This window comes from Aphis gossypii, chromosome 1, assembly GCF_020184175.1.
Source record: "Aphis gossypii isolate Hap1 chromosome 1, ASM2018417v2, whole genome shotgun sequence".
Lineage (NCBI taxonomy): Eukaryota > Metazoa > Arthropoda > Insecta > Hemiptera > Aphididae > Aphis > Aphis gossypii.
The window spans coordinates 14,975,327-14,993,853 of record NC_065530.1 but is presented as its reverse complement, the minus strand read 5'-3'; the positions used below and the strand labels follow the sequence as shown (position 1 = coordinate 14,993,853).

Sequence of the window (18,527 nt, the reverse complement as noted above, 5' to 3'; positions counted from 1 at the left end):
ATCGATATCAATGTAATAATATAGTACAATAACGGCGTAAAAAGGTCAATGTACCTGCCTTAAAAAAAAAAAGCTCGCTATAGTACCATAACTACCACAGCCGGTCAAGGTTACTTACACGACTATTTATTATTTATATCCAAGGCGTGGGGATTTGGAAAAGTTCGATTTTCTGTCATCGTTTACCGCGTAAGTATTCAAATTCTTGTTGTCGAGGATACGGTCTGTTCGTACACACAAGGGGGACTTCACAACATAATAATTTGTGTAGTAGTCGTATAGTAGGTATATTATTTATTGGTAGTACACTATACGAAGATTTGTGCGATTCTACTGATTATAGTGTTGGTGATTTCTAATATTTACTAAGGTTAGAAATGAAATCGCTGAACTTTCATCAACTTTAATCGAATAGTTATCAGCAGTTCCTTATTTATAAGAACCGCAAGTAAAAATAAAGCTTTAAATTAGCTACTTATATATATATTAGCTGCAGATATCTCGGTTAGTGTGAGATAATTTACCAACTAAAAAAATACAGCAGACCTTCATTCGAATCTCAATAAATTCGAAAAACTATTATTTTGTTTACATAATATATAATAACATAATTTGGTCGACTACATAATATGTGATATGTCTATACACAAATTTTCCAATGTTTTCCAATTTATTCACGTGATATTATTGAAACAATTTATAGATTAAAAAGTATCAAATAAAAATTATAAAAAGCTCCTAATGTACAATCATGTGTTCTGTTCTCAACCCACGTGTTGCTAAAAACTGTTTAGTTTTTCAATGATTTTTTTTTTTTTAATATGTTCTAAAAATAAATAATTAATCATATAATATTGTAAAACTATTTAATATTCTCGTTTCTCCATTAATTCTACTTAATATATAAAAATTGTCTTATGTATATAATATGTATATTAATTGTTTCTTTAAACTGATCGTGACTATACAATACTATGTAATATATATACTGTATATACGAGGTTTTCACAAAAGTATGAAACATGTTTAAGTTAAATATCCGTGACTCCGTGTTATTATGAGTTATGTTATGTTATGTTATGGTTAGCTGACTGTGAAGTTTTATTATACCTATGCATACCATATTTAACGAGACAATGTACTTAATTGTATGGCCATTAATTACGTAGCAAAATAATAGTTTATTTTATTAAATAAAATCGTTCGTAAAATTATTTGAATCAGGACTTATTTTCAGTATTTATTCTGGGACGGATAATAGTTAGTCACGCCCCGCCCTAACATTCTTAATACATTTTTCAAACATAACATAATTCATAACAAAAGCAATGGCCATCAACACAAGATTCGAATATTTACAGTGTTATTATTCATTTTTTGGTTCAAATATTTTTAGAGTATCATTGATTTTAGAAAAATAAGCATGATTACCTATAAATTGTTCCTGAACCTTTTTAAAATGCCATTTATATTTTTTCAACTAAATGTCGCATTTCGCGGGAAACTATAAATTAAGTATAATTGTATGTTTTTTGAATAAACCTATTTCTACACAATCAACGTTAAGTCATCATTTGGTGTTTTAAATATTATCATAATTTTATAACGTGAAACAAATACACAGTAAAAATGTTCACCGAAAAAAAAAAGAAGCCAGCGTGATCTTAGTAATTAAGCAACTGTTAAACGCCAACTTTTTACTTATTGGTTTAACATATTAATTATGGTCTTGAGTCGAATATTTTGTGTTTTTGTCCATAATTAGATCGTTATTAATTTATTATGTTTCAATAAAGATAACTTACAGGCTCTCTGAAAAAATTCTATAATTCTGTACTACTATATTATTCAATTGTTTTAAAAAAGAAAAATGTTAATCGTTAACATTCAACTTAAATTCTTGATTTTAATTAACAACGGGTCTGTGTGTTATACTATTATATTTGTTATTTATTTTAATCCAAGAAAGACACAACACATTTGTATTAAGTAGAACCAACATCGTGTTAGCTTCAGACGCTTCAGTATTAAAGTGAATTGACCTATTATCAAATTTATATTTAAGAACATTATCTGTGTTTTTAAGATGGCTTTTTTTATGATATTTCAATTTTAAACGAGATATGATTATTTTTAAATTGTTATTTTTGTAGACGAATATTATAACGCTTACATTCAGGCCTCATGCCAACGGTCAGGCATTTTTTCAGCCGGCACTCCTGGCACTTCCGCCTCATGTACATGTCGATTTCGCAGTTGTTTCCGTACTTGCATTGGTACACAGCGTTCTTGGTAATACTCCTCCGGAAGAACCCCTTGCATCCCTCGCACGTGAGAGCGTTGTAATGGTAACCGGACGATCGGTCGCCGCATACCAGGCACAGTTCTTCGGGAGGTCGGTTGTTCAGCACATTTCCGCCTACGCCAACGCCGCCACCGGGACCCGATGCCGCGGTGTTTACGGCGCCGGTTGAGGGCGCGTGGTTGAGTTTCTTCTTTTTCAACCCATCCGAGTGGCTGCTGACTCCCGACAGGCTGTTCGGGGGAGACAACTCCTCTTTGACTGCACATGAAAGAAGAAGAAACAACGGTTAAAATATATAAACGACAAAAAAATATTACATTCTCATATTATAATAAAATATAACAATTAAGTATAATACCTATTATAAATAATACTATGTTTTACTTTCGTCTTAGGCGAATGGTGTAAAGGGGCCGGGGTGTGGGAGAAGAGGAAGTAAACAGAACCCGAAACCTGTTTGGTATAACGACCGACACCGTCGCGGAGTGGACGAACCCAGTGACCTTGTGAACGAGAACGAAATATACCTATATGTTATTATACACAAATATTTTCCCTCCAAAAATCTTTTCAGATAACTTTATATTATAATATATATATAGTTGTTGTATACAATATAATAACATAATAATACCATGTGCGGCATTGCGTCACGCGGGGTTAATGCCCCACGAATCGGATAGTATCGTGTTGTCGTAATTATTTGTCACTGCGCAGTGCGTTCTGGAACGGTGTTCATCATAATATAATATTATTTATTGTAATGACGAATGCGATAGATTCGACGAGGACCCGAGTAACCCGCAGGAGTACCGTCGCCGACGAGGGAGGCCTCGTTTACGCGGGTCTCCACAATATACACGGTCGCCTGCCGTGGATTATGCGGGCAACGTTGTTTTTCAGCAATAAATGCCGTTTAAAAAAGCACCAAAACGAGACGTCAAACAGATATCCCGGGATACCTGTACATAGTAATGATAAGTATTCAAATATACATTTTTTGTATTTCAAATATGTGTTGATAAACGTAATTTAAATTTTATTTACAAAATAATATTTTACAGTGGTTCAAAGAATTTATAATAAGCTTTCATCAGACAATTAGAATAGCTAAAACGTAAACCTATTATACACCTGATTAAAGTTTAACTTGAAGTGATCAATGAATAAACTATATAATAATATTATGTGGCTTATGGAAATCTTGAACCTATTAAAGTATGTTTATATAAACTATTAAATTTACATTTATAAATAAGTTTAAGTATCCATTGTCATTAACGTAAAAAAATATGTTAAACTGAACAAAAAAATTTTTTAAATTATGTATTTTTATCCAATACTATTGAAATAAAGTGTTCTAATACGAATTTCAAAATTTCAAATACAATTGGTACCAAGTATTTAAATGCATATTCTAAATACATTAAAAATGCGCGTATTCTTAAAAAAAGCGCACATAAATCATATTAATTAACGAATTTATAAGTCGAAAATGATACGAAGTGTCGACAATTTTTAGGATATTTACTTCACACGACTCTTTCATACAGCAAACGGTTATGAGATTTCATGTAAAAAATAAAAGATCTCGAGTTATATTAACGAGAAATCGTTTAATTCTATCGTGATCTCTAAAATTTAACTTTTATAATGTAATAGAAATATACATTGTATATTATACCTTCGACGCTTATGTCATTGTATAGCTACTTTTCTCATTCGACCAAAATTTGTAAACGGACGCGCTTACGACTATACAAGGCAACGTCAAAAGCAACCGGATAAGTAAATAATAATAATAATATATAATAGACTAGTTTTTTTTTTTTATTATTATTCCAAAGAAAAATCGCTCGACAACGACGTTCAAGGCCGTCCGCGTTTCGCAACAGTCGCCGACACGACGGACGCGCTCTCGCAATAGTAATCACATATTATATATATAGAAATAGAAACAAATAGATATCGCGCACACACACACACTGGATTTCAGCCTTATTGTTATATGGGGAAAAAAATATATAAATCCCGAGAGATTAATTGCTTTCGTGTGTGCGTTGTTTTTAAACGTCTGGCGAGATGCGCATTTTTTTCTTCCCCCCACGACCTAGCCCAACAGAAATTCTCGAGAGACCTCGCACACGACACACGCACACGCACATTTACATAAAAATAAATAAAAACGAACGCATTCCGATGATAAATCTATCGTTCAAGTCGCATGTCGTATAATATACGCGTGTGTGGACTGTACACAAAACAATGCGAGAAACGACCACACTGATGATGTCGGTGTCGTCGGAGACGGTAAAGAACTAACATAAAATTGATATAAAATTCGCATGTACCTACTCACATATTTCGTTCACGGTTTTCGCGCACCGGACGTAGGTACTGTACTGGGACAGATGTTAATTATTATTATTCGACGTTAAAACCAAATGAATATTCATCGAACGCAGCTCTCCGTACACCAGTGAGCCGGCGGCAAATGGAATATATTTTGCGCTAATTACCGGAACCACTGCTGCACACATGAGCGTGACTGCAGTGGCAACGGCGTCGTCATCGTCGTCGTCACAGCGTACGTCGATTTTTTGGGGTTTTTGACTGGCAAAAACGATGTTCAAAATTTCTGCAACCCGGCTCGACTTCAATGACTGCAGAGAGAAAACAACATCTTTGTAGATCGGTTATATCTAGTGTGAATCTCTCTGTACGTACATATTATAATATTATTTAAAACTTATACACACACACACACACACACACACACACACAAATAATCGATAATAATGACAAAATAATACGACGTCGTCAGCGGGGCCTATTGTATAGAAAAAAATCGATCTCAAACGCCACGGGAATGAAACGCTATTATTTCGTATCATATTGTGTGTGTAATGTGTCCTGAGTAAGCGCGAGACGCAGCAGTCGTATTATAGAGGTAATAATAATAATATGTGCTCGGTGAAGGCGTGCGGCGACGAAGAAGAGGAATTCTAGGAACTGAAACCGGTTAACGACAACGACCACGACGACGACGATGATTGTGTATTGTGTGCGAGCAAAGAATGAAAAGCTGTAAGTAGTAATGCGCTTGTTGTTTAGTAAAAAAAAAAAAAAAAAACATTTTTACGTGGTCGTGGTCGATAGTATTTATAGTATCAAGTGAAGAGATGAGAAAGAAATCATATATAGTTGTCTCGTTATAACCGATATAAAACGTCAGCAAAAGCGTAGGAAAAAAACGAAAGCTTTTGACGTAAATTCGACTCGCAGTTACGTGCTAGTGTTTTACATTTTTACGTATACACGACATTGACGACGGAAACGGTTGTGCGCACATTATATTATATTCGTTTGCCGAGTAATCTGTGCGGTCGGTGAGCGGAACAGACGTCGACGTGTATGAAGTGAGTAAAAAAACAGACTCGCAGCCCATGAAGGCCGTAGAATCAGAAAACCGCGAAGATCTGCGGTCTAGATAACAACCAGAACGAAAGACTAAAATGGAAAACAAGATTAGTTTTTTTTTTCTTTTATCGTTGTTGTTATTACATAGTTTTTCGTCATGAAAATTTTTTTTTCTCAATATAATAGTATATTGGCAGTCATTGCGCGTAATACATTTAGGTACTAAATATTTTAGGTAACTATATATTATGGTATGATACTATGATTATGGAAGGTTTAAAAGTAAAAAATACAAATTATTCAATTTTCTTTCACAATAATATTATATTATAATTTTATAGACTATAAATTATTATCAAAATTGTTATTTATTTAATCATTTTATTTTATTATTCATTAATCAATAATATATACAATATTTTAATTTTGTGAATTGAATGATTTATATTTTTTTGACATTTTATGCGACTATGCTTAGACTTCTCTGGCAGTAGAAAAATGAATTCGAACTTATTTTCAAATCGAACTCTTGCAATCCAGAATTCAACACAGAAATAGTGTGGAAAAAGAGGCCACAATTTCTAAAATAATACGTTTAATATAATTACGTCACTATGGAGGTACAGACATGAGACATTGAAACAAGTGGAAGGCGGTGGAAGTTGTAATTATGAAAATAAAAGTACTAAATTGAATACGTTATGATATTGTGGAAGGAACACGGCCAAAGGTGATAGAGCTCGTGTTCTAGAGTTAAACACACTGTGACTTCACTTAATGGGAGACATTTACGTACATCATGGAGAAGATAAAAAAAAAATGTTAATCGTTATAATTATTGCTGTCTATATAAGTATATTTGCTCAGTTGGACGACGGTGATAATAATATCCGTTTTATGCGGTAGGTCGTAGGTATACACGCGCGTTTAGGTATTAAGGCACGTGTATTCGGCAGAACAGAACGACGTCTAAGGTTCATTCCTACTGCCACGGTCAAGTGAACAACAATTATTGTTATTTTTGTTATTGTTGTTGTTGTTGTTGTTGCTGCTGGTGGTGGTGGCGGTGATGTCAGATTGCTCTACAACCGTGGTGAGAATCTTCCTTTAACGTAAAAAAACTTCCGAATGTGAATAATATATTATTCGCGATAATGAGCAAAGAAATAATTAACGTGAAGGTAGAATCGGCAGAGCGGGTAAGAACAATGAGCACGTAAACGTATATGTACCTATATACACAATGTACTCTAAGCAATTATAAACTTTACCTCTTTTTATAAACTCGACAACAAACATATTTAACAAATATATTTCAGTTTTGAATTTCAAAATGCACCATGCTATATACATGCGTCGATATAATATTACATAGAATAAAACAATATAAAAAGTAATTTTAACTAAGTAATTAATTTAATGAACTTTTGGGTCAGCAGTAGGTTTTTGAAAAATAATTTTGATTTTTATGCTTATGACTAATGATGGCTGTATTCATACAGGTCGTATTCGACGTCAATTTTTTGCAATTTGATTAACTATACTACTAAATAATATTATCACCCGAATACGCATGATTGACAATCATTTATCGATTCTAATATGTGCCGTTAACAATTGATATGAATTCGTAAGTACTTTAATGGCAATTATTCATTATTTTTCGCGAGTACAAGGTTGAACAAAATTAATATTCAAATTTTAACTCTCTTATTAAGTCATATTAAACAGTACATCAACATAAAATGTGTATGCAGACTCGGGGCTATTGAACGCTATAATAATATAAGCTCATAGAACGTAGAAATTAAATTCTTAATTAAGTGCTAAAAATATAGATATCTTATAATGTAATAAGGTACATAGGTAATATAATTTTTATTAAATAATTAGATATTTTTATATTCTTCTAAACTTCTAAAGGTAATAAACAAGGTTTATAACTTGTAATTCAACAAATATAATATTAAAACAAATAGGTAATTAAAAATATTTATAGAAGAGCTTAAATGTGCAATAAAAATGATAATATCTATATAAAATATACACTAATATTTATTGTGAAAAAACTCGAAATAATAAAATACAAACATATATTTACACAACAAATTGTGAAAAACATAATAATTTAAGATTTAGAAGTACCTACAAGAAAACTATAGAAATACAATAGGCGTGAGCCACGATTAAATATGAATATAAGCCTGTTCATTCTGGTAGCCAACAAGTATATGTACATAAAAAAAAGTAACAAAAATTTCAAAATTAAAATCTTTTTATTTTAAATATTTAATATTCTGTTCATATGATTATCAAAAAGGTAATAATTTTTAATGGTATTTAAATTTTACAATTTCAATAAAAATGTCAAATAACACTAAAAATCACAAAAACAGTTCAATACCATTCAAACTCTTATGTACAAAGGTATACAACAACGCATTTTATATTTTACTCAATGGTGAATTGGGAAAAATTAATACTTCACTATACATCATTATAAGGTGTCTCTGGGATGTCTCAAAATAAACATGCAAATGATACAAGTAATGTAACGTGAAACAAATTTAAAAAAAAATAATAACAAAAAATTTGTTATCAAATTCTTATACTAAGAGGAAGTTTGTGGAAAATAAAATCGTTAAAATAATATAATAGTTAAATAATGTATTTAATAAGACTCAACCGGATGAGCATAATAAAGAATTGGAAACAAATTAATAACCGATCCTAAAACTATCGTGACTTAACGGTAAACATATAGGATTTATAATAAATTGTCTGAGCGGAAGGAAGTTGCACGAACGTGTTAAGAAATTTTGTCGCATATTAGCGCACTCCTAATGCACTTGTAGGTTGTGACTCACAACTCATTAAGTCCGACTTAACTGAAATAATCGGAACCGGTTTATTATACATTATTTTTAAAAAAAAAACAATAGATTAAACGCAAATATTTTTTCAGGTGCATTAAAAAAAAAGAGAGATATAAAATTAATAACCAGAATAGCATGTAATAAATTATAACAGACATTGACACGATTTGTGATTTATTTTAGTAAACAATTTTTTTTAATATATTAGTTACTATAGCCTATATAGGTATAATATCCCCGTAACATAAAAATATTTACGTAATTCATAACTAATTTATAATTCCATAACATACGTTAAAAATAATCTAGTGCTAATGGTCATTAGGTACTCGCTAACGTAACAACGTTTGTTTAGATAAAGCCCACGACTTAAAAAACACACGTGGGAATATTACGTCCTATAATGAACAACAGTCAGCACCAATATCAATAAAATAACGCTATAGGTATATGTATAAATATTTTTTTTTATATTTTATGTTTAAAATTATAAGACACTAAGGTAGGTAATAATAGCAAGTCTATATCTCACACAAAACACAAAATAAGTGAAATATCATTTTGTTTGTATTTATAAGCTATTTTAATGACTAATAACTGAAATACTTTAACAAATAACCGTCAAAACATTAAAACATTGCCGTTCCTAAAATTAAGTGTTGTGTATTCATTATCCAAGTCATTTGACATCAAGTATAGTATTATTATCTATATAGTCGTTTCTTAATAATTATTCGGATACAGGAAAAAAATAGTCGTCTGGTACGGAAAGAAACGGGACATTTCGGGTCAAGAGTACTAATAAGCAATGAGGAGTATTTTTAATACATAAGAGTAAAATAAAAAAAAATATATATATATAATAAAACACGCGAAGAATTTAAACGGATTTATTCATGTGTGCGTATGTGCATTTATTGTGTCTGTGGGCCAAAACGTAGGCGTACTAGCTGTATGTATAAATGTGTAATGTATACGTTCACAACGAGTTTGTTGTACGATTCTCTTTGAGATATTCCAACTACTTCAATACTATAATATTTTACGTCTGCAGTATGTTGCGAATAAGATTCAACTTTTTTTTTCGGATTATTTTTTACACAGAATATGACAGTCTCTTTTTGTAATTTGGTGACTACTCATGGGGCGGCGTTTATTCAATGGAAGATTAATCGTACATACATTTACAAAAGAACGAGTTATTTTTTCAACGACAAGTTGAAAGAAAAAACTATATTGCAGCGTCGGCGGGGAGGTGATAATCCCGGAGTACAGACTAAAGGGGAAACTTTAGCCGAACTGCACAATGATCAAGCATTTTAAAAGTTTAGATATTTAAGTAATAAAACAAACATTTTTGCTATCTGAACCAAACCAAATCAGTAATACCGAAACAATAGTCGATGATGTCTATGCATGGACGACGACAATAACATGATAGACGAACATAATATAATCACAAATCACAATACTAGAATAACATCCACCAGTCGGCGATAAATGACAAACTCCACTAGTCATCGTACAATGAGTACGTACGATATCTAAGAAAAAATAAATAAACCTCAACCACTTGACGACGCGACAATATTATTCCATTGGTAAATAAACGTAGGTGAACGTCATCATATACCTGTTGTTATCACTGGGACGGTGGACGAATTGTTGTTGTGCTGTGTCATGAACCGGTTCATGATGGTGTCCTGGTGATACCGCTGCTGATGGGTGGTGTAAGTGGGCTGTTCACCGAAACTGTCGTCGAGGTCCTGCAGAAACTCGAAGCTCTCCCGGGTCATCGGGCTGTTGATGTTGGTGCTGAAGAATGCGTTGATAAACATGCTGGTGGCCGAGAACCCGGCAGAAGCAGCCGCCGACGACGAGGACGATGACGATGAAGTGACTTCGGACGACGAAGTCATAGCCCCATCGTTCTGCGACGCGAGTCGCAACATGTCGCCGAGTCGGTTGGTTTACATGTGAATAACAGCGGAGGCACGGCCGACTAAGGGCCGTAGATCGTGACTGCGAGGTCGACCGCGGAAGTACGACCAAACAACCGGGATAGTAGTAGCTGTACTTCTGTAAAACGGGTTCGGAAACGTCCACTATATATATAAATGTGGCTTTGTTTATGTGTTTGTGTGATAAGACCCGTCAACGTGTTTCGCCACCGTTTTTCGTATGGGATTTTGTCTAAAAATATACCAAAAACTTCACCCAATTTGGGACTTGTCGTAAAATTATATCATTATAATTATGACTACCAAACCTTTATGAGAGAAGAATTCTATACCTAAGACCATCTGGAGAACCAATACTTTCGTCTACACCCCCAAATTTGTCCATCCCCGGAAGGCGAGTGAAAATTATATTAATTTACTTGATTTTTTTTTTTTATGATTTATTCTACGACGTCGCTACGACGCAGCAGCAGCAATATCACGTGAATGGGTTTCTTATATATATAATACTATATCATTACATTAAATACATTATACATAATTATAATATGTACGCGAGGGACCAGAAGCGATTTAATAATAAAGTGACGTCATTGCGCGTACACAATAGAATCTTTTGTGCTTCATCGCTGGCCCATCGAATATACGGTTTTATATTTTTCTTCTTGCACAGATATAAAATTATAACATTATTACGTTATGCAGATGTCGGGACGATTGTCTGTACTTAATATCGAGGCTGACATTTAACACACGCAATATTAAGAAGTAAATAGGTAGGCGTATAAGAAATCGACAGTTGAACGATATAAATTTTGTTCGTCCCTAAAATAATCGAAAACGAGTGCGGATAGCAATTCAATATATTATATATTATACGAAATCTTCGTATTGCCGAAAACGCGATCGATAGTGTTTATCTTATTATTTTCACAGGCCTATTAAGAGCAAGCTAAGCGATTATTTGTTTATCTATAACACGCGTGTATTATTATATTATAGACATAGGGTCGTTAATGTTGAGCCTGTCTGTGTGTCACTTGCGCCGACTGTTTGAAAAAGTCCATTAAAAAAACCACATTCCACGTATGTTATATATACAGGTGCGATACGAGCGACGTCGTCTACAATGTCATCTTTATAGAAATCTATATGGTACCTACCCACTACGAAATATATTTAATGTACCCATATACATAATATATAATGTATTAACGAATTAACGTAGATATACGTTTACTCGTTTTCAATTAGATTTCGATTTATGTAAGTATGTAACGGAATGTTGTATTTTATATTTTTTCTCCCATGATGGTCCGTGGTGTCTAAAGTTTTTGAAGTGAAAACGTGTATGATTTCTTGTATTGTTGGGATCGAATATTCGAAAACGGCTTTGAAACATGTCATTTTTGATAGGTACAGGTGATTTTGGGTTGTCGTTTAGATATGCTATGCCAAGACTTTCAAAATCAAACACAGTGTGCGTAGGAGTTGATTCATCCGATATAATAATATTTTTAGTATCATCGATTTTTCTTATCACCTATCTTTGTTTATCCGTTTAAAAGTATACAACAGTATATTATTAAGTAAAGCAATTATAAAAGTAATAAATTATTTCGAAGACACCACTTGACTTGAAAAAATACGCGTTGTAGTCGTACCTAACATACACAAGATGATGGTATAGATTAGTTTGAGGGAAATTATAAATATTATATAATTTGAATACTTGAATAATTTAAAAAAATGTTTATAAATAAAAAAAAAAAAACGTAACCAGTGTTTTTCCAAGTCATTGTGAAGTACCTCAACTTGGTCGTAATCAGAATTTTGTCGTTGGTCGCACACAACTTAGCATGACATATCACCACAACACCCATTTCGTTAAATAATAATAATTATTATACAAATCATATTTTCGTACCTCGTACAGCGAGCCGCCCGCAAGCGGGACGACATGTAACAACGAAAACGAAATAAACTTAACACCGAACAGTAACCCAAAAACGTTAGTCAAACTCGACGTATACAGACACAAAATTTAAATGCACACACGTTTCAAAAACGAACAATCTAATATCGAAAAGTTTATAAAACTGATAAAAAGTATCGAAGATAAAAAAATAACACGCGACGGCCGAGACAACGACGACGAGAGGAGACTTGAACGCGCGACGGGATGACACTGCCGGAACGATGAACTTGAACTGGCGGCTGCAGGTGAGAGAGAGTGCGACGTCCGGGCGGCGGCGGCATTGGCCTCCGATATCAACACAACACGCGAGTGCCGCCGCCGTAGTCGTCACGACCATCGGGTGGGGATAAGTTCAGGGCCAACACTTTGCGCCCGCCCGCCCGCTTAATACACCTCCACCACTCCCACCACAATCACACGAACGACGACGACTATATCAAGACTGTATTATTATTATTATACCGCGACAGCGTACGACCGTGTATAAAGCACAATAATAAAATACTACCTATAATGTCGTAAACTCGTAATGTTTCGAGTAAGTAAAAAACACGACGAGTGAATCGACCAAAAACCAAGAAAACATTTACAAACGTTTCTACGGTCTTACGTTGATATTACGGCACACGAGAGAGAATACACTCTCTCGGCTATACGACGTTTTCAAGTGAAAGTAGTACTCTCTCCGCGGCGGCACAGGCAGAGGCAGCGACGTCGACGTTTAAAAACGTTTTTTTTATTTATCGTTTGTATACATCCGAAACCAGCGAACCCGAAGTCGTAGTATTATAAATAGTGTTTGTCACAACACTGAACAGCACACGTAGTATACATAATCTCAAAATGTAAATAATGCGTCCAATCAGTAACCCGTTATAATATAAATTATTATTTATTATATATTGTTGAGATGCACTTTAAATTCTTACGAATTACCCTATACACGCACTATCCGTCCATCCTATCCGCGTCACAGTATTTTACGATACGGTTATTACTACGACGTGTGTGGAGAGAATAATTTACTACCTACATCGACGCCGCACGACTGTTGTCGTATAGGAAAATCGTTGTTTCATTTTGTACATAATTAAAAAAAAGTAGATACCAATAAGTGGATGATCTTCGTTTCCGTCAATTTTTCTCGAGAAATTATCGTAGAACGTCATGATGTATTTTATTTTTATTCCATGACAGGCCAAATAGTAATAGTGATTTTTATATTACACGTAAAACATGTTTTAAGAAAAAGTAAATGCATAATACAAACTCGTATACTACGTAGAATATTATACTATACACGACGTGTGTGTAAGTAAAATGTTATATCATAATCGGATCACGTGGCCGATTGTAGGGAGATTTTTTCAAACGTGGTCATACATTTTAATGTCTAAAGGGGTTAATATTAATTTCGTCCACATCATACGTGAATGATTAATGGCTATTTTTTTTAATGTACATGGAAACCCATGACTAACGCATACACGGTCCTCTCCTCCACATCATAAACGGTTTTCCTGCGAGATTTTTTTATTATTATTATTATACCATTGGATAGGACGAAAAGAGACATGTCGGTAGCGTTAGTTTCAAGTTTATAGTCTTATCGAAACGTATTTCATTTCTTCAGTTATATTTATTATTATGCTATATATATATACGTTTCAGCCAGATAAAGATAAACCCAAACAACAGCAGCAGCGCGGGACGGCCGCGGGCCGTGGAGGCGGGTTTCTTAGAAGCGGTTTTTGATGCACACCTTGCAGTGCGCGGGGTTAAAAGCCGAACTCCAGCAACCCCCTTTAGGTACAGCAGGTGTTATACAACCCTCTCTCGGTATTCTCAACCCTTAGACATTCTTTATGGCGTGCTTGTAATATAAGACACACGCGGTGAATAAAACTCGTTAAGCAATACGCGTTGCGTGTATGTGTATGTGTGTAACAGGTATAGACTATAGATAGTGAAAGATAGATAGAGAGAGAGAGAGATAAGAACCAGTTTCATTTGTTGATTTTGCGTCTCTTCTTAGAGGTTTAAAAAAAAAGAATAATAATTCTCTGGAGGGATATTATAGTAGGTCCTATATACTGTACAACGGCTGTGGCTCCGCACGACCAACGTTTCCCCGAGTCTGTTTTATATATATATATATATACATTAACGATTTCGATTTACGAGCTTGGTCGAACCAACTGGAGATTACGCGTACCTCCTGATCGTAAAAGGGAATATCTGCGTTTATAAATGTAGAAATGAAATAGAAAAAAGTATTCCGCGAATGCACATAATTATATTGTGCGCAGAGTCCGAGATGTTATACGGTCTAATTACATGCGCATTGCTCGCACAAAATGAAAACATTTCAGAAGACTATTATAATACTATTTACACACAACGACTGATGAGGTAACATGCGTTTAAAATTACCGTAGAAGCAGTATTAAATTACCTAAGATTTCAATGAATAATTACATCTTATTTTTATTTTCTGACACGGTGCTTTCCAAGCTACTAATGTATTTCATGTTCATACTATTATTTTAACAATGTATATTTTAGGACTTTGGTCTTTTCAGCGCGTTTTTTTATTGTTATGTCATTTTTAACCTAATTATTTAAAATATGGCAAAAACAAAAAAAAATCTCATTAGACTTAAAGTACACAATATATTATGTTTTTTCATTTTTGTTCAACACCTTAAGAGGATGTCAGCGCAATATTTGTTTTCTCTCTTAGACCCACGCGCAACATAGATAAAACTCTTTCACCTAAAATCGTTTTATACGATTTTTGAGTTATCTTAGAGTAAAATCACAAAATTATGGAAGATAATATTTTTGAAAATATGACAAATCGGTTTTCTATTTTATTATTATTTGATTTTGTATTCAATTTTCGAAAAAAAAAAAATTTAATTTAAATAATACTGAAATTGTTTTGAGGCAATATTTAGACAAATCAATAAGTCATGCCATCAAAAATATTATTCTCTGTCGTTTTTATAATAGGTGATTCTACTCTAAGATAACTCAAAAACATAAAAAAATATGATTCTACGTAAATGCGTTTTGTCTGTGGCGCAGGAGTCTGCAGAGAAAAAACAAACAGTGCACTGACATCCTCTTAAAAATGTTGTAATCTGGTTTCGAAATACTACGAGTCTCAGATTTATTCGATTGATTACATATATACATGTCTATTTTATTTTATTTCTAAAACAGATTCCTCTCGTTATTAAGTAATAGGTACTTAAATTATATTCACAAAATTAAAAATTAATTTTATTCATAGTGCATAAAGATAAGTAAACAAAAACGTTTATTATTTATATATAGCTAAAATAGAAACAAATTTATTATGATGCAGTTTATAGCGTATAGTGTGATTAAAATTAAAATTTAAAATAAAATTAGAATAAAACACTTAAAACAGGATACAACACTTATAATTGTTGTTTAAATCCAAAAACGTTATTACTGTATCAGATAAGTAATTTGTGTCAATAGAAAATCATACAACACGCCTTAGTAACGCAAACATAGGCAACACAACAGTGTATCCCAATAACGCGTTTATTACAATTCCATTAAAAACATGTTTCTCTTTGTTAATAGATTCCCGAAGGATGATAATAATTTAGGAAAAGTTATTTCTATCTCATGAAAAAATATCAAACTCATATTAATTTAAAAATGCGAACGTTTTTTCTTAATTTGTGTGATTTTTACACAAACTGCAAATACGAATTTATGCGTTTTTTTCGTATTATTCACACATAAACTGCAACTCTAAATCGATATAAATGGTAGTTAGCAATGTATTATATTGCAATATGATCGTGTTGTCGACAAAATACATACGTCACAAAAACACGGATAGATCGTTATCGAACGAGAACAAAAATAAAATTAACTAATTAACGCTACAGTAAATTTCACAATGAAAAATCATTATGTACAGGCAGACAATTATTTCTCAGGGTGTAATCACAAGCGTTGAGTATTGTAGCATTATACGCTTTATCGTATTTATCGAAAAAAAAAACAAAAACGAACATTGAACACTACAGGTGATTTGAGCATGTTTTCCATCGAGGAAGGACTCAAGATTTTCCGCTGTAGATCCCCGTTCGATCGATTTTAAATGCGATTTTCTTTTCTTATTTATCGAACTCGCAAGCATGCACATACCTATTATTATTATTATTATAGATATTATTCTTTGGCAACGTTTCACAAGCGTCAATAGGTTTTTGCGCCACCGCCATGATTATTTTTTTTCTGTTTGCTTGTCACGGATGCGTTAACGTCGTAATAACAACAATACCTAAAATATACGCACAACTCCCGCCGGTATTGTTATAACACGAGATATTTTGATCGATAACGTGGTGTTTTTTATGCGTTCAAATCTTTATTCTCGGCCTCCGCCAAATATCGACGACGACGACGACAAACGTTCTCTCGGCGTCAAATCCGGACGCGATAACCTTCACGAAATTGCAGCATGTGCCCACCACGACTATTAAGCTGCGTAGATACATGTACAGTATATTATATGATATTATTATTATTTATTATCCATTAAAATTTGTCGAAAACAATTTTTTTTTTTTACACCATATCACATCATCACGTCGCACGCGCAAATTATATTTATCGCGCGGGTATATACGTTTTTGTTGGTACACGTCATAGGTACCGAACGAACGAAACGCCGTAATGATATTATTATATTGTACGACTGAAGCGTCTCAACAATGCGCGGCGTATGTGCCTCTGGCCTCGGCGCCATTGTGCAAAGCGCGTGTGTTTGGTCGCGAGAAACTGTAATATTTTACTATTATTATTGTGTTTATTGTGTCCAACAAGATGACGCATGTACACACAACCGGAGGTATTTGTCCGTCCGCCTCCGGATGAACTTTTCGTCCGACCAACTGCTGAATCACAGATCGACGGTACTATAGGTACGGTAGGTATGGCTGGTAATACATATATGCATTACGTAATGCCGATTGTCGAAGACGAACTTCGCACGTGCCGAATTGTTCATCGACCAAAACACGACAACATCGCACTCGTTCCGAAGTCGTCGAACGCAAATCGCCACAGTTATTAACCGGGTCACACGCGTTACCTGGTACATAGTTGGACGTTAAAGATACTATTAGCGATTTACCGACGGCTGCAGCAGCTGTAGTACGTACGTCATATAATACACACCGCCGACGTTTAAATCACCGACGCGTCAATAAAATACGCGTCCTGGCCAGTGATCGGCGGCACTAACCAATAATAATAATAAATATTATATGTTCCCGACACACACCCCGAACAAGCGCGTGTCCGTTCCAAGGACAACTGCACACGCGATGATAGTAACACAACAACGCATAAACATATTGCAAGACACACATATATATGTATAGTAAATAATATCTTACATAGAGAGCGAGGTGACGATGACTAAACGTAAAAATATTATTACGCATTATTAGGCTGGGCTGCAGATATTATCACACGCTCCGTAATTCTCGACGTATATACAATTCGTGTAATAATAATAATATACGAACGACCAACATAACTAACGGCTGGCTGTTATTTCATCTTCGGCCCGCGCTTTTTGTGGTCGCTCCGTCCGCCTTTCGAGTCGACTCTCGTTTTTTTTTTAAATTTTTTTTTTTTACTTTTTTCCATTCTATTTTACTATTCAATCATTTGTTCCATACCCACTCTTCTAGCTCCGTTTTTGTGACTGCTATTTCACATAGATATACTGCTGCAACGTCGACCGTCACGGTCAGTAAACACAACTGCAATCTTGCAATATTATAACACGGCCCGCGCGATGAATAATATAAGTTTGTACCTCACAATTATTGTTTTGTGTCGACCCGACCGAAAAACCCATAAAACAATACACATTGTAGTATGAGCGTTATTAAAGAACCACCTTGCTAGCATTATTTTTATTT

The 18,527-nt window shown here is 33.8% G+C and overlaps 1 protein-coding gene across 2 annotated transcripts in view; it reads right to left on the bottom strand.

Moving 5' to 3' along the window:
- LOC114122572 (ecdysone receptor-like) overlaps nucleotides 1–18,527 on the bottom strand; it is a 112,496-nt gene that overhangs the window by 6,264 nt on the left and 87,705 nt on the right. The window contains exons 1-3 of one of the 2 annotated variants that reach the window (XM_027985257.2): nucleotides 12,490–13,815; nucleotides 10,235–10,680; nucleotides 2,174–2,563 (exon numbers count right to left, since the gene is read on the bottom strand). In XM_027985257.2, coding sequence (XP_027841058.1) covers nucleotides 2,174–2,563; nucleotides 10,235–10,553 — 709 coding nt within the window. In that variant the 5' untranslated portion in view covers nucleotides 10,554–10,680; nucleotides 12,490–13,815. Of the gene's footprint in view, nucleotides 1–2,173; nucleotides 2,564–10,234; nucleotides 10,681–12,489; nucleotides 13,816–18,527 lie in introns of those variants that run through there. The other variant, XM_050206858.1, reaches the window with a different exon arrangement.